Genomic DNA, 22,004 nt, shown 5'->3' with positions numbered 1-22,004 from the left:
ACCATACCTCTCTGTGTTCGTCCGTGTGGGTATCTGTGAGCGTCGTAGCTAGTCCCGTGTGAGTAGATACGCCTACTAGCCAATGAGTCTTCTGTGAATGTAGTAGTGGATCAGCAGCATACCCAGTCTTTGGCTAGGTCCTGATTTTTCCACCCTTCTCCCAAATTGTGCACTTGCACACTCTGTTGTCATGCATTTAAAAGCAAAGGGTTGGCTAGAGGGAGTTTCCCCCATTTGTTAAATCCATGTGAGAAAGTGCTCAGTTCAGGAAAAGGGCGGAGAAACGGAAAATAGCCATTGCGTGAGTGGGGTTTGCAGCAGCAGAATTTGGGCTCCTTGGAATTTAGTCAAGACTTGAAAGAATGTTTGTATACTGAGGCCGATTCCTCCCACTTAGTATACAGACATTCTTTGATGCCATCCATGGCTACTTGGCTTTGAGTCCAGCCACTACAGAACATACTGTTTAACACTCTGGAGTGAGCTTCTCTTCCACACTGTAGTGCCATCACGAGTTCCCTTGTTAGTCCTAGAGCCTATGTCCCATATCGCACCCTATTCACTACTTTTGATCAGGGGCTGTGGTAGTGCACTGTGTAGGGAATAGGGTGTCATTTGGGACACCGGGGGTTATTACCCAATCCAGGCAGTGTCCTTCAGTGCAATGTGGAAAGGACATCCTCAGCAAATAGATAGGCTACCATTCCTTTTAATGTGACCTATTTAAGAGCCACTTCAGACTTCTCGATGTTGACTTCTTTCCATTTTTCTGTCCCTCTCTCCCTCCCCCCACCGAAGCGCTCTCCATCCGTTGGGCCAACTAGCAAAGGCAGACGTGTAAGCTAAGCAGCGGCTCTGTGCTTGTGATTTTTGTCTGTGCCCAATCACCCTCCGAACCTCAACTGTGTCTGTTGCATGAAAGGGAATGTATTGTGTGTGTGTGTGTTGTGTCGGTTGTTATGCATGGGGCTTTGTGGAGATGCAACATTTGGACTTTAAGAAAAGTGAAGTATTTTATTGTATTTGTCTTTGCTTTTAAGGCATGGTGGGTGTATGGGTGTATGGCCTGCACTGTAGTCCTCCAATACTCTACTGTAGTTCATATGTGTGCATCTACTGCAGCTGTTTTGTCATCCTCCACGTGGCTTTGTGGATTTCCCCAAACCAAGTGTATGGTGTGTGGCTGTGCTCTTGTCCCTCGTGGCTACAGTCAGTATGGTCAATGGGTTACAGTGCATTTGGACAGACTTACGTGAAAGACTTATTCTAGAATTGATGAAAAACAAAATGTTCCTCATCAATCTACACACAATACCTCATAATGACAACGCAAAAACAGGTTTTTATACATTTTTGCAAACGTGTGGAAATATTACAACAACAACAAAAAGGTTAGCACATTTCTATAAGTATACCCTTTACTCAGTAATTTGTTGAAGCACCTTTGGCAGAGTGATTACAGCCTCGAGTCCTCTTGGGTATGACGCTACAAGCTTGGCACACCTGTATTTGGGGAGTTTCTCCCATTTTTATCTGCAGATCTTCTCAAGCTCTGTCAGGTTGGATGGAGAGCGTCGCGGCACAGCTATTTTCACGTCTCTCCAGAGATGTTCATTTGGGTTCAGGTCGGGGTTCTGGCTGCGCCACTCAAGGACATTCAGAAACTTGTCCCGAAGCCACTCCTGCTTTTTCTTGGCTGTGTGCTTTGGGTCGTTGCCCAGTTGGAAGGGGAACCTTCGCCCCAGTCTGAGGTCCTGAGTGCTCTGGAGCAGGTTTTCATCAAGGATCTCTCCGTACTTTTCCCCGTTCATCTTTCCCTCGATCCTGACTAGTCTCCCAGTCCCTGCCACTGAAAAACATCCCCACAGCATTATGCTGCCACCAACATGCTTCACCGTAGGGATGGTGCCAGGTTTCCTCCAGATGTGACGCTTGACATTGAAACGAGTTCAATCTTGGTTTCATCAGACCAGAGAATCTTGTTTCTCATGGTCTGAGAGTACAGTAAGTGCCTTTTGGGCAAACCAAGCGGGGTGTCATGTGCCTTTTACTGAGGAGTGGCTTCCGTCAGGCCACTCTACCATAAAGGCCTGATTGGTGGAGTGCTGCAGAGATTGTTGTCCTTCTGGAAGGTTCTCCAATCTCCACAGAGGAACTCTGGAGCTTTGTCAGAGTGACCATCGGGTTCTTGGTCACCTCCCTGACCAAGGTCCTTCTCCCCCGATTGCTCAGTTTGGCCGTGCGGCCAGCTCTAGGAAGAGTCTTTGTGGTTCAAATCTTTCATTTAAGAATGATGGAGGCCACTGTGTTCTTGGGGACCTTCAATGCTGTGTTCTTGGGAACCTTATATAGACAGGTGTGTGCCTTTCCAAATCATGTCCAATCAATGGAAACAGTGTGCACCTGAGCTCAAGTTCGAGTCTCATTGCAAATGGTCTGAATACTTATGTAAATAATTTAGTTTTATAATTTTTTTACATTTGCAAAAATATCTAAACCTGTTTTCGCTTTGTCATTATTATAGGCTATTGGGTGTCGATTGATGAGGAAAAAATGTATTTGATCCATTTTAGAATCAGGCTGTAATTGTAACAAAATGTGGTAAAAGTCGATGGGTCTGAATACTTTCTGAATGTACTGTATGTGTAGCACTCGTATTGTTCATGGGTTTGTGGTCCAACCTGTAGGCTTCCTAATGACCAATGGATTGGTCAGTCCCATCTCTGCTACGACTACAGTCTCCATTTACCTCCTATAATACTGTGCATCTACCTGGTTGAATTGTTTTCTTGCTTTTTACTCTAAGCATGGATGGTGCTTTTTGGTCCCTTTTGGCTTCCTTACTTTCTACCAACTCCATCACCTGTTTCTATGTCCTGCAACCCATTTTTCTTTCTTTATTTCTCTCTCTCATCCTTTTTTCCAGGTGGACTCGGTGGACAACTTCACTCCCTCCAACACTCCATCCAGAGGCGAGGACTCCAAGTCCCAGCTCAAGTCACGCTCACGGTCGCCCTCCATGGCCAGCGACGTGGAGCCTATAGAGGTGAACTCTAACCTCTGAACTTTGGACCTCCAACTTATATTATGCTTAATCTTAGACTGTTCTTAACCTCTAAGGGCTGATTTTCCAACCATAAAATAAAAACTAGGTATATATTGTGCTGTACTTAGGGCTGTTAAGGTGACCATATTACCGCCACACCGGTGGTCACGAGTCATGAAGGCAGTCAAATTCCACATGACCATTTAGTCACAGTAATTAGGCTTCTCCAAGCTCTGATGCTGCTGATGGCCAAACTTGCTAACTGCCTGGCACTCCCCGCACCCTATTGTTCCTCTAATCACCCTGACATCAATGCAAATGTCATCAAAAATCGAATCAAACACTTCATGAGAGCCCATGAGCTCATGTTGCGCAAGAAAATGAAGCACAGGGGTTTAGAGCCTGACTGGGATACATAAGCTGCAAAGTGAGTTTCAAGTTTGGGGAAGATAATTTTTAAAATCATCATTAGAGTTGCATCACGCAGCCTTTACAATGTGTTAAACATAAACGGATAGCCCAGTGTTTGTAGAACAACTAAAGTTACATGAATAACTCTAAATTACGCATATAGGAGGACCTATTTCGTTGTTAACTGCTCAACGCAGAATAGCCGCATGTGCACACGCCCTCAAATCGTTTGGAGATAGTATCCTTTCCATTTAATTCAGCTTTGTTCAGTTGTATTCTTCATACTCTTAAAACAATGCCATGGAATTCTAAGCAAATTGTGTCTGCTAAATGAACTAGTGTAACCCACAGCCATTTGGCATAGCCAGATCAGGACCTAACATAAGGACAACGTATGCTCTTCTGTTCATCTGAAATAGACTTCATTTTCTTCATATCATGTTTCTTTAGACCCGTCTAAAAATACATCATGGATTTATTGTGAAGGTGTAGGCTATATTAAATGTAAAACGTAGATGTTCTTATCAGTGTGGAAGCCAGGAGACGCTAAATGTGTTTGTTAATTAACGGTCAATTACCGTGAGACCGACCAGTTATTTGCTTGACAATCACCGCCTGATGACATTTCGTGACCGCCACAGCACCAGCTGTACTCAGATCTTTCTGTCTTCTCCCACCCTCTAGTTGATAGACCACCCCCCACGGCCAGTCCAGACCGCCACCATGCGGTCAGGAGGGTACGGTAGTATTGGCCGCTCATCACCCAAGGTAAGACCTGACATCCTTTTTGACTTCCCAAATACCGTTCTACTGTTTTAACCTCTGTCAATACTTAGTAATGTCAATCCCGTGGACCCGACGAAGACCAGTTGCTGTATTTCAATAAGTAAACTGTTGCTGTGGTCCAATAAAGCGCCTGTATTAGTCCTATGTGTTTTCACCCGGCCCTCTGTTTGTCCCCTGCAGCCCAAAGCCCACCAGTTTGTGGTGAAGTCCTTCAGTGCTCCAACCAAGTGTAACCAGTGCACCTCTCTCATGGTGGGACTCATCCGCCAGGGCTGCACCTGCGAAGGTACAATGAGAGAGAGAGAGAGGGGGGGGGGGGGTGTAAAGGGTGGAGGAGAGCGGGAGGAAGACAAAAATGGGGGAATGAGGAGCGAGAGGGATAAAGGAAGGAAGGAAGACTGGGATCTGAGGAAAGGGATGGAGGGAAACAGATGGAAGGAAGAGAAGAAGGCAGGGGATTAGGATGGAAGGAGGTGAGGTGGGGCAGGACTGAGGTGGGAGTACAGTCTCTTTTGAGGCTAGATATAAATCTGATATAAACCCCTTATTCTCTCCTGTCTGGTCCTGCAGTGTGTAACTTCTCGTGCCACGTGACATGTGCTGACAAGGCTCCAGCAGTGTGCCCCGTGCCACACGACCAGACCAAGGGGCCATTGGGCATTGACCCTCAGAGGGGCATCGGCACTGCCTACGAGGGACACGTCAGAGTACGTATGACACCGAAGATTGTTTATGCACTCTTTTAACAACATTTCCTGGTAGAATAAGTACCTGTGAATTAAAGTGCAAATGTAAAACTAAAACCTTACCTTGTACGTTTAACGTCCCTATATCACCAGTGGCTGACCTGTGTGTGAGGCTTGCCTGTTAATTGTGTCTGTATAGTAAAATATGTCTCTGTCTCTAAAGGTTGTTTACCACTGTCAATACTAGGTTGGGTCAATGTGTGAGACTGAAGTGTGTGTCTGTCCCTGTGTGTGTTTCCAGGTGCCCAAGCCAACGGGGGTGAAGAAGGGTTGGCAGCGGGCGGTTGCCGTAGTGTGTGACTTCAAGCTCTTCCTGTATGAGCTTGGAGAGGGCAAGGCCACGACGCCCAGTGTGGTGGTCAGTCAGGTCATAGACATGAGGTAAGGACTCCAACCTGAGCTCTGTCTGAACTAGAACTCCCATAGCTGGGGAAGGGCCAGTGTGGTGGTCAGTCAGGTCATAGACATGACGTGAGACTGACAAGGACTACAACCTGAGCTCTGTCTGAATTACAACACAGTCTCTCAGAGAGAAATGGCTGCTTATTAGAATTACTTCTGGGTTTAGTCCTTTATTTGATTGACTCAATCACTCTCTCCCACTTTCTCTCTGCCTCTCCCCTCTCCCTCTCACACACTTTCTCCTTCCTTTGTTTTCCAGGGATGAGGAGTTTTCAGTCAGCTCTGTTCTGGCGTCTGACGTCATTCACGCCAGCCGCAAGGACATTCCATGTATATTCAGGGTTAGCCTTTTTTTTTCTTGAATACATGCATTTATACAGTCGTACATTTACTCCGTGATTACTCCCCCGCCTATTCCAGTCTTCAGATTTCTCCGCTTTTTAACAATGCTTCAAAATTGTTGTGGGATGCCATTCCAAAAGCCCTAACCTCTGACCTCTAAACCCCTCCAGGTGACTGCTGCCCAGCTGTCCGCCTCCTCCAGTCACAAGCCTTCCATCCTGATCCTGGCCGACACCGACCACGAGAGGAACAAGTGGGTGGGGCTTCTCAACGAGCTGCAGCGCATCCTCAAGAAGAACAAGCTGAAGGAGCGTTTTGTCTACGTGCCCAAAGAGGCCTACGATAGCACGCTGCCGCTCATCAAGACCACGCAGTCCGCCGCTATTATAGGTAGGGGAGACACACACACGCTGCCCCTCTATTTTGGTCATGTAGTAAGCAAGGGGGGGGGGGTCCTCTCTGTATCTGTCTCATTAAGAGTTTGTAGTATACAGCCACTGCATGTTCTACTGCAGAAGGGATCAGGACATACTTTCTGCACCTTGTTACCTAGCTATGCGGTAGACTGTATCAAACGTCCTCTTGATGTTTTCTCTTCAGACCACGAGCGTGTTGCCCTGGGCAACGAGGAAGGACTTTATGTTATCCATGTCACCAAAGATGGTAAGACTCTTGCACCTACCCGCCTGATGCACTTCACCCAGTTTGCAGTAGAATGCTCACCACATATTGGCTATCACAGTGCAGAGGTCTTTTTGACAACTCGCTCTCTCTCACACCCCTCCTGACCTAACAGAGATCATCCGCGTGGGAGACAATAAGAAGGTCTACCACATCGACCTGGTCCCCCAGGAGCAGCTCCTAGCAGTCATCTCCGGTCGTAACCGCCACGTCCGCCTCTTCCCCATGGCCGCGCTGGACGGACGGGAGATGGACTCTTACAAGCTGGCCGAGACCAAGGGCTGCACAGCGCTGGTGTCCGGGCCCGTCCGAAACAACTCCCTCATCTGTCTGTGTGTGGCCATGAAGAGACAGGTCATCTGTTACGAGGTGGGTGGTGGGGACGGAAGGGATGGGGTTTTAAAGTACATTGTCGCATTTTTACAAATTACGTAGTATAACTTTGCTTAGAAAAGCAACGATATATAGGCTATTTTCATGGGATTATGAAATATTTAAAAAATGTACTCGCTAAATAACAGCATGATGGTTTTCTATCTCCCAGGTGAACAAGAGCAAGGCGCGCCACCGCCGGCTGCGGGAGCTCCAAACCCCAGGTCCTGTCCAGTGGATGGGTCTCCTGAGCGAGCGGCTGTGTGTGGGCTACCAGGCTGGCTTCACGCGCTACAGCGTGCACGGGGACTGTGCCCCGGTTAGCCTGCTGCACCCCGAGGACCACACCCTGGCCTTCATATCCCAGCAGGGCCTGGATGCGTTGTGTGCCGTGGAGATCTCCTCCAAGGAGCTGCTGCTATGCTTCTCAGCCATAGGGGTCTATGTGGACTCGCAGGGCCGCCGCTCGCGCCAGCAGGAGCTGATGTGGCCGGCCGTGCCCAACTCCGCCTGTGAGTTCTGAACCAGCACAATTGTCTTACCGTTATCATAAACCAAAATAGGTTTTTATTTCTCCACTGTTTACAAACCACAAATAAATAAAAAAGTATATAGCTTCCGAATATGTTTAAAACTATCATGTGGAGACGGTCCTTGCTTCTAGTGCGGCTGTCTACAAATTTGTGAGGGGTTATATGTCCTCTACCTCATCCCAAAGCTGTTTACCAAAACAAGTAGCGAGGCTGTCGTTTTGCATTTAAAAGCAAATCCCAGAATGTAACTTTAAGCCTGAAGCTGATCTTGTCCTCCTTCCTCCCCTCCAGGTTATAACGCCCCCTACCTGTCAGTGTACAGTGAGAATGCTGTGGATGTGTTTGATGTCAACACAATGGAGTGGATTCAGACCGTCCCACTAAAGAAGGTGAGAGTATAGGACTGCACATGTAGCGGAGGGCCGGTCGTCGGATTGGTGTAGGTGTAACATTTGACCCCTTTGTATCCCCCCTGAAGGTGCGACCTCTGAACCCTGACGGATCCCTGAACCTCCTGGGTCTGGAGACCGTGAGGCTCATATACTTCCGAAACAAGACGGCAGGTCAGTTTGCACACAGGATAGGCCTTCGGACCTCTAAATGCATAGGAGAGATCCATATCTTGATTATGACCACTGACTGAGTGTAATACTCATTTTAATGGTCGTATTTCACAGTAGTATTATCATGTTCTTTTTTAAAATATTTTTTTCAACAAACAAAATAAAAACTGTATTAGAAATATATATGATGATCATGGTCATGCTACTGATGATGCTGTTGTTGTTGATGACGGTGGCCATGTTGTTAATATTCCAGAGGGTGATGAGCTGGTGGTCCCCGAGACTTCTGACAACAGCAGGAAGCAGATGGTTCGCAGCTTGAACAACAAGAGACGCTTCTATTTCAGAGTCCCCGAAGAGGAGAGGCTACAGCAGAGGAGGTACACTACACTCTATGTAGTGCACACTACACACTACGTAGTGCACACTACACTGCTTATGATAGTCCATCGTCTCCGATGATGACTTCCACTTCTGAGTTAGCGCTGGATTCTTTGGTGACTGTCGAGTCCAATCTGAGATCCACAAACTTTATTGCTGGTGGGGCGTATGCGGTCTGTGTTGGCTGGGGGCAGGCATGGTGGTATGTTTCCTGAGCTGTTCTTGCTGTCTGTTTGTGCTCCTCTCCTCCTCCCACCTCTGTACACCGCTCTGGCAGAGCTGCCACCAGGTGAAACGGTCGGCAGCAGCGTCCTCTAGGTCTGTGGGTTTGATGTTGCACTTCTTCAGCCACGTTTTTAGCTGGTTCTTGTAGCGCTTCATCTGCCCCCCTGCAGACCTCCGTCCAAGATGTAGCTGGCCATACAGGATCCTCCGTCCAAGATGTAGCTGGCCATACAGGATCCTCCGTCCAAGATGTAGCTGGCCATACAGGATCCTCCGTCCAAGATGTAGCTGGCCATACAGGATCCTCCGCGGCAAATGCTCCAGAGGCATTCTAATGACATGCCAAAGCCAGCGCAGTTGGTGTTGGGTGACCATGGCCTCCATACTCTTGCAGTTTGTCTTAGCAAGTAGTTCTGTATGGGGCACATGGTTACACCAGGTGATTCCCAGGATGCGCTGCAGGCATCTTATGTGGAGTCGCTCGGCTGCTTGTTGTGGCGACTAAGTGACCCAGGCTTCACAACTGTAAAGAAGTGTGGTGATGCAGACGGCTTAATAGACAGTGATTTTGGTGTGGAGGTGGAGATCCCTGTTTTGCGTCAGAGTTTCCTATTTTGAATTTCGAGGTCGATGCTACAGTTCTTCGAGAGGACGCTGCCCAGTTATTTGAAGGATGGGACTATTGCCAGTGATTTGTGTTAAATTGTGAAGACAGGCGTGGTGGGTGGAGGGCTGGATCTCCATTGGCAGACCACCTCAGTTGATAGACAGTCCGATCCTGCTATAGACCCTCACAGCCGCTACAAGGACAGACTGAAGGTCTTCCAGAGTGTGGCCATGAGCACAGTCAAAAGCATACTGCAGCTCAAGAACCCGCTCTGTCAAAAACCTTGGCGGTTGCTTGGAGCCTCCTGACGTTGAATAGATTTCTATCCAGCTCGAAGTCCACCGCAACCTCAAGCTCCTTGTGGAGAAGCTGGGGGACACATAGGATGAAGATGTTAAAGAGTATAGGTGCCAACACACACCCCTGCCTCACACCGGCGCTGACTCCAAAGGCCACTGACTCCTGCCCTCCTATGGCCACTGAGGCATCATCCCATCATGGAACTGGAAAATGATGTTAACACACTTGTCTGGACAGCCAAATTTGAGTAGAATGCCCCGTAGTAGTTCCCTGCTCACCGTGTTGAAGGCCTTGGACAAAGGCAGTGATAAGGTCCTGATGTTGTTCACGGCACTTTTCCTGGAGTTGCCGTGTCGATTTCTGAAGCCGCATTGTGACTTTGGCAGCAGTTCCTCTGTGATGTTGTTCACCAGCCTGTGTGGCATCACCTTGGCCAGGACCTTGCCGGCAACAGCCAGAAGAAATATCCCCTGGCTGTTACCGCAGATGAACTTGTCACCCTTGTTCTTATAGGTGGTGACAATGTTTGCATCCAGCCACTGTTGGGGGACAATCTCCCAGTCCCGAACCTCAGTGATGTACTGGTGGAGCGTTCTGGTGCAGAAGTAACATCCCTTCTTAAGTAGCTCTGCCGGGATGCTGTCAGCGCCAGGAGTCTTGTTGTTCTTGAGGGAATGGATAGCTGATAACACCTCTTGGAAGGTTGGTGAATGGTTGAGGTCTTGAATGGGTGGATGGACAGGAAGTTCTTCCAGGATGGAGTGGTCTGCAGGAGAGTACTGATTTGAGTAGTGCTTCATAGTGGTCAGCCCGCCTCGTCAGGATCTGGTTTTGGGCCTTCAAGAGAGTCAGACCATCAGCTGTTTTCATGTGGGTGATGGAGTGACTACTAGGGCCATAGCTTTAGTTGAGTTGAAATTGTGCATGTCGTTTTTGTCGGCATAAACTTGGATTTATTGTGCCTTATTCGTCCACCATTCGTTCTGCAGAACACGCAAGGTTGTTTACACTTCCTTGCATGATGCACGCCGTTGCTTGCAGAGGGTAGCTGATGTGGGGCTGTTAAGAATAGCCCTGTGCGCTTTGTGCATATTGTCCAGTAAAGCTGTGATGGTGTCAGAGTTGTCATCGAACCAGTCCTGATGTTTCCTACCTCTGTAGCCAACGGAGTGGGCCGCTGCCTGATAGAGCACTGAGCTAATAGATGCCCACAACTGGTCCATCTGCGCTCAGAAGAGGCTCAGTCTCCCCTAGCCTTTCAGAGACAGAACTCGTTCCCTTACTGCAGTTTTCTCAAGCCGGATACAGCGCAGATGCCTCTTTCTGGACTTCTGCAGGCGTTGAGGGGGGGACGGACGTATTCTCATGTGGAGTTTAGACAGTATCATACAGTGATCTGTCCAGCATTCTGCACCCCTCATGGTACGTGTCAGCAGGACGTCATTAGTGTCAGAGCGTCTCACTATGGTGTAGTTGATCAGGTGGCACTGTTTGGAGCGTGGGTGCATCCATGATGTTTTGTATTCGTTCTTCTGCTGGAACAAGGTGTTGGTGACAATGAGATTGTGCTCGGCATATAGAGTTAGTGGACTCGTGCCGTTCTCGTTGACCTAACAAACACCATGTCTACCCAGCACTCCGCTCCGTGTTCTGTCCCACCCTAGCGTTGAAGTCACCCAGCAGAAAGATCTCGTCATTCCGGGTGAAGGGCCTCATCTCGTGACTAGGGGGATACGGAGAGACATGAGTCTTTCACTTATGCCGAAAGGTGTTTCGGTGAGGCTGGGTAGAAGGCTCTAATTCCCAGTCCCACACCGTGCCGATGTTGTCCAACCGGAGGGTAACCTTTCCAGAAGAAGGTGTAACCTTCTCCCTCCTCTTTCAGGGAACGTACATCCAGAAACATGGTCTCACTCAGGGCAGCAATGTCAATGTTGTAGCGCCTTAGTTCTGCTGCAATCAAAGCTGTTCTCCGATAGGGTCTATCGCTATTATCCTCAGTGTCCAAAAGAGTTCTGATGTTCGGATGTTCAGGGGAATTATTTTCTTTAGCATTTTGTGTGGAACGTTTTTTAGGCCACTTTCTAGTCCTCTCCCCAGCTGGGGTGAGCAGTGTGGCTAAATAGGGCTGCTCAGTCACACGGGGGTCTGCCGAGAGCAGCTGCCACTCATGTCCCAACTGCTGGTGACCATAATAGCCCTGTGCCGCTGGCGTGCAGAGGGGTCTGATTAAGGGCTCCCGGTGCATTCACTCCTGCCCCCATCACCAGACAGCCCAAACCTGCCAGGCTTTAGGCCGGTTTCCGGTTGATGGCTTCACCGAGGTCAGAAGTGGATACCTGCGCAAAGGAAGTTATTTAAGGTGTCGCTGAGGGTGCGCAATCCTCAACAGCACTACTTCACTGTAGGAAGGTGACATTCCAGTGGCAAGGGGGGAGATCCAGGACGACCAGTACCTTCCACAGCTGCAGGAGTCTGCCTGAACCCCAGTCTGTCTACGTCCACCTACCGCGTGCCGCCAGCACACTGCTTTTCTCTCAGGGTGTGCTCCCCTTGCCTTTGTCGTACCAGACTAACCCACAAGGCAGCGGGACAGTGGCTGATGGCTGCCAGGACGTGTCCACACTGCTGCTCTGAGACACCCTGCCGGGTTAGCCTGGTGTTTCACGACAACCAGTTAACGTGTGCCGCCACGGTAAGGCCCGACTGGAGTCTTGGTCATGGCTTTGTACCGGCAAGGGGAGACTTGTGCATGAACTGCTCCCCAATTCACCACAAGGGCTAGCCGGCAGCAGCGAGCTGTAAGCGAGAGTATGCAGGCCCATGGTAAGCGGGGCATGCAACTAACCTCTAACTAGGCACTACTGCACTAGATGTGTCACATGCACCCTGCTATTGCCCCCCCCAACATATGTGTGCATCTGTTCATATCCACACACTACATAGTGTGCACTACACCATACACTACATGGTGCACACTACACCATACACTACATGGTACACACTACATAGGGTGCACTACACTATACACTACGTAGTGCACACTACACAATACACTACACACTAACGTAGTGCGCACTACACAATAAACTACACACAGTGTATAATACACTACATAGTGCACACTACACAATACACTACACACTATGTAGTGCACGCCATACTACATAGTGCACAATACACTATGTAGTGCACAATACACTATGTAGTGCACAATACACTATGTAGTGCACAATACACTATGTAGTGCACAATACACTATGTAGTGCACAATACACTATGTAGTGCACAATACACTATGTAGTGCACAATACACTACACCAAGCTACTTCACAGAGGGAGTGTACAGCTAATGGTTCATTACACTCTACAGATTTAGTACAGACTCCATACTGTTCATCCATATTCATCCCATCCATAGGCATAAAGCTCATTCTGTTCACGCAATATCACTCTCGACTGGTGCGTTCACCCTGTTCTGGCCACACTGACCTCATTCCTGGGTTTGGTGTGTGTCCTGTACAGAGAGATGCTGAGAGACCCAGAGATGAGGAACAAGCTGATCTCCAACCCCACCAACTTCAACCACGTGGCCCACATGGGACCTGGGGACGGCATCCAGATCCTCAAAGACCTGCCCATGGTAAGACGGGGCCACGACAGAGAGTGTCCATAGATGTTCTGCTTAGTTGTAAACATGCTGAGTACTTGTACTTCCTTCTCTGGTCCGACTGAGCATCATGTGTTTGTACGTGTGAAATGTCTGTGCGTTTGTGTGATTTAATGTCTGTGTTTTTGTATGTGCATATGTGTGGTCATCATGCCTAAATGACATGTTATATGTGTTCATATCCATATTTGTCATTTGGTGGAATGTATATTCACAAATGTTTCTATGTGCCTGTATATCTATGCGTTCTCATCCCATCGCCATAATCCATATATCTGTGCCCCTCTGTCCTCATCCGCCCCGGTCTATTCTGTCCTCCCCTGTCCACTGGCCTTTCTGACACAGAACGTGCGTGTTCAGGAGAGTCGTGCTGCAGGCTTCAGTGGCTCCGTGTCCATCCCCTCCATCACCAAGAACAGAGCCGAGCCGGGACGGTCCATGAGCGCCAGCAGTGGACTGGGCATCCGTAAGTACCACACTACCAAGCACACTAAGCTAGTAAGCTTAATAGTAAAATAAATATTGTATAGTAAAATGGGGATTAAAGAAGCATCAAAAGATGTAGGCCTGGGTAGAGAAAATGGATGCGTTTGTTACTGGTGAACAATGGAAAGTAGATATTTGTAGATTTAAATGCATTTACAGTGCCCCGAGAAAATATTCAGACCCCTTGACTTTTTCCACATTTTGATGTTAGACTTATTCTAAAATGGATTAAATTGATGAAAAAACAATCTACACACTACCCCATAGTGACAAAGCAAAAACTGTTATTTTTATGAAATATCACATATTCAAAAGTATTCAGACCATTTACTCAGTACTTTGTTGAAGCACCTTTGGCAGCGATTACAACTTTGAGTCTTCTTGGGTATGACAAGCTTGGCACACCTGTATTTGGGGGGTTTCTCCCATTCTTCTCTGCAGATCCTCTCAAGGGCTGTCAGGTTGGATGGGGTGCGTTGCTGCACAGCTATTTTCAGGTCTCCAGACATTTCCGGGCTCTGGCTGGGTCACTCAAGGACATTGAGACTTGCCCCGAAGCCACTCGTGCGTTCTCTTGGCTGTGTGCTTAGGGTCGTTGTCCTGTTGGAAGGTGAACCTTCGCCCTTGTCTAAGGTCCTGAGCGCTCTGGCGCAGGTTTGCATCAAGGATCTCTCTGCACTTTGCTCTGTTCATCTTTGCCTCAATCCTGACAAGTATCACAGTCCCTGCCGCTGAAAAACATCGCCACAGCGTGATGCTGCCACTACCATGCTTCACCGTAGGGATGGTGCCAGGTTTCCTCCAGACGTGACGCTTGGCATTCAGGCCAAAGGGTTCAAACGTGGTTTCATCAGACCAGAGAATCTTGTTTCTCATGGTTTGAGAGTCTTTAGGTGCCTTTTGGCAAACTCCAAGCGGGCTGTCATGTACCTTTTACTGAGGAGTGGCTTCTGTCTGGCCACTCTATCATAAAGACCTGATTGGTGGAGTGCTACAGAGATGGTTGTCCTTCTGGAAGGTTCTCCACAGAGGAACTCTGTTAGAGTGACCATCGGGTTCTTGGTCACCTCCCTGACGAAGGCCCTTCTCCCCCGATTGCTCAGTTTGGCTGGCCTACCAGCTCTAGGAAGAGTCTTGGTGGTTCCAAACTTCTTCCATTTAAGAATGATGGAGGCCACTGTGTTTTGGGGATCTTTAATGCTGCAGAAATGTTTTGGTACCCTTCCCCTGATCTGTGTCTCGACACAATCCTGTCTCGGAGCTGTAAGGACAATTCCTTCGACCTCATGACCTGGTTTTTACTCTGACATGCACTGTCAACTGTGGGACTTTATATATACAGGTGTGTGCCTTTCCAAATCATGTCCAATCAGCTGAAATTACCACAGACTCCAATCAAGTTGTAGAAACATCTCAAGGATAATCAATAGAAACCGGATGCACCTGAGATCAATTTCGAGACTCATAGCAAGAGTCCAAATACTTATGTAAATAAGGTATTTCTGTTTTTTATTTTTAATATATTTAGCAACAATGTCGAAAAACCTGTTTTCGCTTTGTCATTATTGGATATTGTGTGTAGATTGCTCAGGACTTTTTTTATTTAATCCATTTTAGAATAAGGCTGTAATGTAACAAAAGTCAAGGGGTCTGAATAGATTCCGAAGGGTGACACTCATCTGCCTCTAACTTTCTCTCTTCACTTCTCTTCCTAACTCCCCCTTCTTTCTTCCCCTATCTCTCTATTTTTCGCTCTCTCCCTCCTTTTTCCAGGTTCGTCATCTCAGAACGGCAATGCGCTGAGGAGAGAGCTGTCCGGGGGTAGCTACAGCTCTAAGCGCCAGACCATGACCTCTCCCTCCGAGAGCTCCTTGTCCTCCGGAGGGGGTATGGACGGCTGCAGCGACGCACCCCTCTCCCAGTTCGACAGAGAGGTACGTGACCAGCCTAGCTTGCTTCCTCCCTCGGGCGCCTGGGTAAATTGCACTTGATTAAGGCTACCAAAACTCGGCTACAAATAATTGGCAACAATTGTGCTGAATCTGTGTCTTCGCTTAGATGATATACCGTCGTATCTCCGATACTCGTGTTCAGATGGTTGTATCTTGGTTGTGAGAGTCAAGTGGATGGATCTGAAACCACGTTTCACTAGTCGTTTGAGCACAGTGGCTCTAAATATGACTAGGTTCACCATAACACTACACAGACACTGAAAATACTCTCGCTGGTGACCAATGATGTGGAAGACATATCAAACATCTATGTAATTAGACATATCAAAGTGTGCCCCGTAACTCTGCGCCCCCCTTTTACCCACAACCTCCACCACCCAGCTTACGTCTTCTCGTGCCCTCCCATATCGCCCTTTGTCTCATCTTATCCCTCGGTCTGATTGGTTCCTAGACCCTCCACAGCCCCTCATAGGGAACTCAATCGGCCCCCCCATACGCAACCCTGACCCGAACCTCAGTCACAGCCATTCTCCTCTCTGGTTCTCTGCATCTGGCCTCTCCTCACTCAGCCTCAACCACCCAGCCAGTAGTAGCTAGCTACAAGTCACCACTAACCACTGATTCAGGGTCAGAGTTTTTTCATCCCCCTAATGTTTAAGGTTAGATTTGGGGTCTAATAATCTGATCCTAGATCTGTGGTTAAGAGCAGCTTTTACCTCAAGCATCCAGCCATCCTCAAAGCAAGGGATTCTTGCTCTAGCTATCCATTGTGCCTTTGGCTCCCTCTTCTGGCCTGGCTGACTGTCTACACCCCCACTGTCCCTCATACCTGGCTAGCTCCATCGTGATTCGTGCCTGCCCCCATCTCGCCCCTCTCCACCCGCTTCGGTCCCCCCCAGCATGTTGTTCTCTGGGCCGGGCCGGGTCGTTGAGTCTGTAACTGTTCCTCTCCAGTGGCAGGCGGTCTCACCATCGGAGAAGACCCCCGATCTGAAAAGGGCTTTAAGGACCCTGCTTAGTAAGATGAAGGTAATGTCAGCACACACACACAACCAACCCAGACGCACTGTAACCCACCCCTCAACCACACACACAGACACCAACACGCACGTGTGCGCGTTGCCCACAGTCGTGAAGCTTTGCCCCCAAAGCCTCCCACCACTGCACCATTTCAGCCCCAGTAGCACCAGCATCTGATTGCCCCCTCTGTTTCTGGCTAGAGGGCGGTTACTCATTCCCCTTTCCCCTGACCTACCCTGGGGTTTCTACTTCATTTCCTGGTTTGGTTTTTTGAATGGTGTGTCACCATCATCCTCTACCCCGCATGCGTCTGTCTGCTTCCATACTGTCCTCCTGTGGCCAGCCCAACCCATGTTTCTAATAATGACCATGACAGTATCTGATTTAATTTGATACATCATCAGGAAGATACTGTGACGCTCCTCTCCTATAGGCCATAATAGTACCTGTACCTTTGTGCCAGCTACTGTAGTGCGATGGTGGACAGTGGTAGCTCCCACAGCCGTAGCCTACTGTGCAAATAGCCATAGAAATGAAAAATGTACGTTTTGTCTGTGAGAAACATGTGGCACAGAGGACAAATTCACACTCACCACCTCCCGTGTAGTGTTGCAAGATTCTGGTAACTTTCCTCAAATTCCCAGGTTTTCTAGAAACCCCAGTTGGAAGGTTTCCCGGAATCAGGAGGGAATAATCAGGACATTTCTGGGAAATCCTGGGAATTGTGGGATAGTTCCTGGAATTTTACAAACCCTGCTACCTCCCTTCAGTGAATGAGGGAGATGATCTCAACCCTGCTTTTCTTAACTAGCAACTCTCAGTGCTGTCCTCAGGGATATCTTGTACACAATGGTATACTATAGCAGGGGTGGCATATCATAATTATGGAGGACTAGCAGTGTATGCAGGGTTTTGTTCCAGCCCAGCTCTCTCTCTCACACACACACACACACACACACACACACACACACACACACACACACACACACACACACTACACCCCTGATTTAACAAATCGCGTTCTAGCTCCAAAACCATATATGTGTTGATTGTTTGAACCGTGCGTTTTCTACTAGGCTGGAACAAAAGTTGGTCAACCTCCACTGACTGCTGTGTATTGTAGTAGTAGACCGTAGACGAGGGGCCTCGTGTGTATTGCGTATGTGTTTTGCTGTAACCAATCACTTCCGGCCAATCGAGCTGCTCATTGTCTGATGATGTGGAAGGTTCCCGGGGCATTAAGTCACTGTTGCCTAGTGCTCTGTGTGGTGATGTGAAGAGATCTCACCATGTCCACATCGGCAGGCAGGAAGTCAAACAGCAGATTAGCTTTGATGATGACAGTGGTTGGTTGGAAGGACAAACACACACAGAGGTCCCTGAGGACTGGTGTTGACCAGGCCTGATCTACTGAGCCCATTGGAGAGATGGGTTGTGTTCAGTAGGCACGAATATGAGAAAGTGTGTATATTATTTGTGTGTTATTTATTTTTTATTAAAAAAGGGGCAACATTTTTCTCAGACAAGTTAAGATCATATCGCCTCCTGTGTTTCAGGGTTTTCTTGCGTTGCATGCCTACTGACCATGACCCTTGCCTGTTTTGTGTTTAGCTGTGAGAAAAATATGACATCTCAGTGGCTCTCCCTCCCTCTCTTTCTGTTCTTCCCCTTTCCTTCTCCCCCTATCTTTAACTCTCCCTCTCTCTCTCCCCCCCCCCTCTCTCTCTCTCTCTTCCCCCCCCCTCTCTCTCTCTCTCTTCCCCCCCTCTCTCTCCAGGACTCTGACTCACCCCGTCACTCAACGGCGTCCAACAGTTCTACGTTCAGCAGTCCCCCCAGCCCGGCCTCACCCCACAAGACCAAGTCCCTCTCACTGGAGAGCACAGACCGCATGAGTGGCTGGGACACATGAGTGACAGACCGCACACAGCTCCATTCCCTGACCCTCACCAAGCTCCCGGGCCCGCCCCCCTTCCCGGGCCCTGCCCACGGAACTGCACCCGCTGCCACAGGGAAAGGAAGTGTTTGACCAAGAGGGAAATACTGGGAAAGGGTGTGTGTGTGTGTGTGTGTGTGTTCATGTTTGTGTGTGTGTGTGTGTTTTTGAGGGAGGGCATACAATATAGGAATTAAAATGTACACCCCCTTTCATCTGCTTTGTAGCTGATAACCAGAATAAGCGAAGCGCTGAGTTTTATTGAGAGTACTTTTGATTGCAGCACTACTAGCCCCGTATAGATTATTATGTCATTGGCAACTCCTGTAAAGAGACACACAAACCTCAAGACGCGACAAGGAGAAGAGGATCAATATGAAACAACAGATCATTTGATACGTGTACATAGCACCCTTTGGGCTTGGGGGGTGGCCACCTTTTATTTATTCATCTATCTATCGAAGACATGGAGAGCAAGGTGCTTTGCAGCTAGAGGAGAAAGAGAGGATATTTTCACTCTCTCTTTTTCCTTCTGTTGCTTTCTTCCAAAACGGTAGTTGGCAGCAGAAGAAGAGGGGGAATTCCATTTACAATACAAGGCTCACAAAATAACATTTTTTTTTTAATTAAGAAAAAAAGAAAGCAATGATGTATTTTATTTTTTTGCTCATGAAGTGAAATATGTGCCGTGACTTAATTTCTTCGTACCATCAGCGAAAAGCTACAGTAAAGCAGTACAAAAACAAGTATGGTTAGGGGTATTTTAACTCTAGGTGACACCTCGCTGGCTTCATGTTCTCGAATTCTTAGGGACAGCGGTGTTTTAGAAGCAGACTGAACATTCTATGATGACATCACAGCTCCTTATGCGACTTCCTCATGACATGGGCCAGTGACCTCATCCAGTGATCTGGGACCATTTTCCATGTAGTGTCGACCTAGTACCGTAAGTGCAGTAATAGACCAACCACCGATCAATTCCAAAAAGCCGATTCCCATCACAACCATGTACATAGGTTAAAATCAGAGAATAATATATGATAAGGGAAATACTATAGAGAAATAGATGATGGGGAGAAGATCCTCGATTCCTGTTTATCTTTTGAGTATGATTTGGGGTGATATCCGCACGAAAGCCATTTTAAACCACTTCAAGTTCCTCTAATTTTGCTTTTAGATTGGTTTTCGTTTTTTTTCTTTCTATTTCATATATGAGACACAAACTGTCAAGTGTCATTTTGATTTGCGTTTGAGGAAACTAATATTATGGGTCACATGGACCCCGTGCTGTTAAGTGAATATGTGCATTTATTTGAAGCGATCGTCTTGTCACAGATGCATGCGTTCACACACACATGCACACACACACACACGCGCGCGCGTGCGAACACACACACGGGCGCGCGTGCGAACACACACACGGGCGTTTCCCCCGCCACTCTTTCCACTATGGTCCACAGTTGGATCAGTTTGAGGTGGGATTGCATCTTTCCTAACTGACAGTCATTCTGAAACACTAAGTGTGTATTTCCATATTTTTCTCTGTGGTACCAACGTGTGAACCTCAAATATGTTGTATCCTTTGACTTCCGAGACAGATTTTGGAAAGCTTGTTATAACCAAAAATAGAATGACTTGGAATCTTGAGTCTTTGTTATTTTTCAGACAGCCTTGCTTATTTTGAAGAATGTTTTGATAGGTTATGGGGGGGGGGGGGGGGGACAATTGTAGATGTCGATTTGACTAGACAGACAGACAGCGCTAGGCTGAAATGCGGGGTCAAAAAAGAGTGAAATAATGGAAAAGAAATGCTAAGATCAATGTTTAATTTCTGTTCCAATCCTCCCTGCTGTCATATGTTCTTACTATTGTCTGGTAATGCAATAACCTTGATACAAGCCACAAATTGGGGTCAATTCCATTTTTTTTCAGTCAATTCAAGTTCCATTCCAATTTTCCTCAATGCTTCTTTGTGACAAATTTGGAATTAGAATTTCTGTTTACTTTCTGAATTGCCTACATTGAAATGGACCCCAACCCTAATGCAAATCACAGCATGGTGGGTGTTGTTGATGTGTATTTATATGTGGAAATGAAACAAGCTTTGGGTCGAGTGCCTAGATCAGCTGACTCTTCTCTCTCAAGCGGAAGGGAGGGGACCCTTATTCTGGAAAGGGGACTTTTTTCATTTCTAATGAGGAATTATTTTTATGTTACAGACCGTTTAATGAATGACCGTTGTTACTTACTGTTCAAAGGGACCTTCTGTCTTAAGGTTTAGGAGTGTTGAAGTGTACCAAGTAGTCAAACATGGCAGTTTATCGATCCTAGTCAGAAGTGTATACAAATATAAGATTTCAGATTTCTGCTTTCATTCGTGCCATTGGGGGCCTAAACCTTAACCCTAAACCACAGTTCTATTATATTCCCTTGAAAAGACAGTCATTTATCTCTAGCCTACTCATTCCACGTGTTTTTAGAATTCCATTTTATATTGAGCTTTTGCAAAATAAGAATTTGCTTTAGACGTCAGTCTCGCTAAGTTGGTTTTACTCAACCGTCTCAACTTAACCACCTCTCTTAAGATTTCCTTTTAAAGCTACCAAGAGTCTCTATTCATATCTGCTGGGCCTTGTCTGTAGAATGTATTAGCTGAGAGCGAAGAGGAAATATCTTAGTCTGAGAGTATGGTAGACCAGGCTTTATACTGTACAGTTAAAGGCCTGAAATCCCAGTTAAAAATAAAATATGTAATAAAAAAACTAAACTCAGGAATGTCAGAACCAATGATTATTTTCACCCTAACAATGGAAGTGAGTGTGACAGAACAGACTACACTTGGGAAAGAAGAGCTACATTTAGCCGTAGTGTAGCCAGCTGTGACTAGGCGTAAGGGTCTAAAGATTCAGGTGGAAGAAAAGACGGATACACGGAGGAAGAACTCAGACAAGTGTTTTGAATTAAGGATGAAAAGGGGTGAAGGAGCAGATGGAGGGGTAGTAGTTTGAGGCTGAGGTGTCACCATGATAACCATTCAAAAATATACAAAAAAAACGCCTTTGCATTTCAGTGAGGTCTTATCTTCAGTTCCTTCTATATTATTTTGTTCTTTCATATCATATTATACACCTTGTTTTTCTAGGATTGCTTTGTAATAATTTGTACAGTTTTGCATGTTATAGATGTAATCATTTGATTTGTTTTGGGATTTGTTTTTAATTTTGACTTGCTCATTTTATTTGAACGGTTTTGGGGAGTTTTATTGAGGATACCCACTACAGGTGATGTAGATTCTTTTTGCACAGAAATATTTAAGGTGTAAGGTCAAACAAATAATGTATGGAAACTGGCCACCACACTTGTGGAGAACTCATTATATTAACCTGACTCCAATGTATTTCAATAAAGCGGAGGGCTGTTACAAATACGGCTTCACTGAGTCTCGTGTCCTGCTTATCATTTATTTCCTTGGGAGCACACATAATAGCCTGGATCCACACTGAATCGCTCTGATTCACTTGTAAAATGGAGCAATTCAGTTTGTT

At 47.1% G+C, this 22,004-nt stretch overlaps 1 protein-coding gene across 9 annotated transcripts in view; it reads left to right on the top strand.

Annotated features, from left to right (window-relative positions):
- Positions 1 to 21,899, top strand: part of cdc42bpab (CDC42 binding protein kinase alpha (DMPK-like) b) — a 94,871-nt gene extending 72,972 nt beyond the window's left edge. For 4 of the 9 annotated variants that reach the window (XM_020496850.2, XM_031837469.1, XM_031837468.1 and 1 more), the window contains 18 exons: positions 799 to 837; positions 2,927 to 3,046; positions 4,142 to 4,225; positions 4,424 to 4,529; positions 4,814 to 4,950; positions 5,231 to 5,370; positions 5,651 to 5,732; positions 5,904 to 6,123; positions 6,334 to 6,396; positions 6,530 to 6,783; positions 6,959 to 7,298; positions 7,611 to 7,708; positions 7,798 to 7,882; positions 8,139 to 8,262; positions 12,921 to 13,038; positions 13,411 to 13,531; positions 15,325 to 15,485; positions 18,301 to 21,899. In XM_020496850.2, coding sequence (XP_020352439.2) covers positions 799 to 837; positions 2,927 to 3,046; positions 4,142 to 4,225; positions 4,424 to 4,529; positions 4,814 to 4,950; positions 5,231 to 5,370; positions 5,651 to 5,732; positions 5,904 to 6,123; positions 6,334 to 6,396; positions 6,530 to 6,783; positions 6,959 to 7,298; positions 7,611 to 7,708; positions 7,798 to 7,882; positions 8,139 to 8,262; positions 12,921 to 13,038; positions 13,411 to 13,531; positions 15,325 to 15,485; positions 18,301 to 18,435 — 2,427 coding nt within the window. In that variant the 3' untranslated portion in view covers positions 18,436 to 21,899. Of the gene's footprint in view, positions 1 to 798; positions 838 to 2,926; positions 3,047 to 4,141; positions 4,226 to 4,423; positions 4,530 to 4,813; positions 4,951 to 5,230; positions 5,371 to 5,650; positions 5,733 to 5,903; positions 6,124 to 6,333; positions 6,397 to 6,529; positions 6,784 to 6,958; positions 7,299 to 7,610; positions 7,709 to 7,797; positions 7,883 to 8,138; positions 8,263 to 12,920; positions 13,039 to 13,410; positions 13,532 to 15,324; positions 15,486 to 16,457; positions 16,533 to 18,300 lie in introns of all 9 variants that reach the window. The other 5 variants (XM_031837464.1, XM_031837465.1, XM_031837462.1 and 2 more) reach the window with 3 other exon arrangements.
- Positions 21,900 to 22,004: the final 105 nt, after the last annotated feature.

Source organism: Oncorhynchus kisutch, linkage group LG12 (assembly GCF_002021735.2).
Source record: "Oncorhynchus kisutch isolate 150728-3 linkage group LG12, Okis_V2, whole genome shotgun sequence".
Lineage (NCBI taxonomy): Eukaryota > Metazoa > Chordata > Actinopteri > Salmoniformes > Salmonidae > Oncorhynchus > Oncorhynchus kisutch.
Note: the sequence above shows the minus strand (reverse complement) of the source record. Positions and strands in the feature narration are given on the sequence as shown.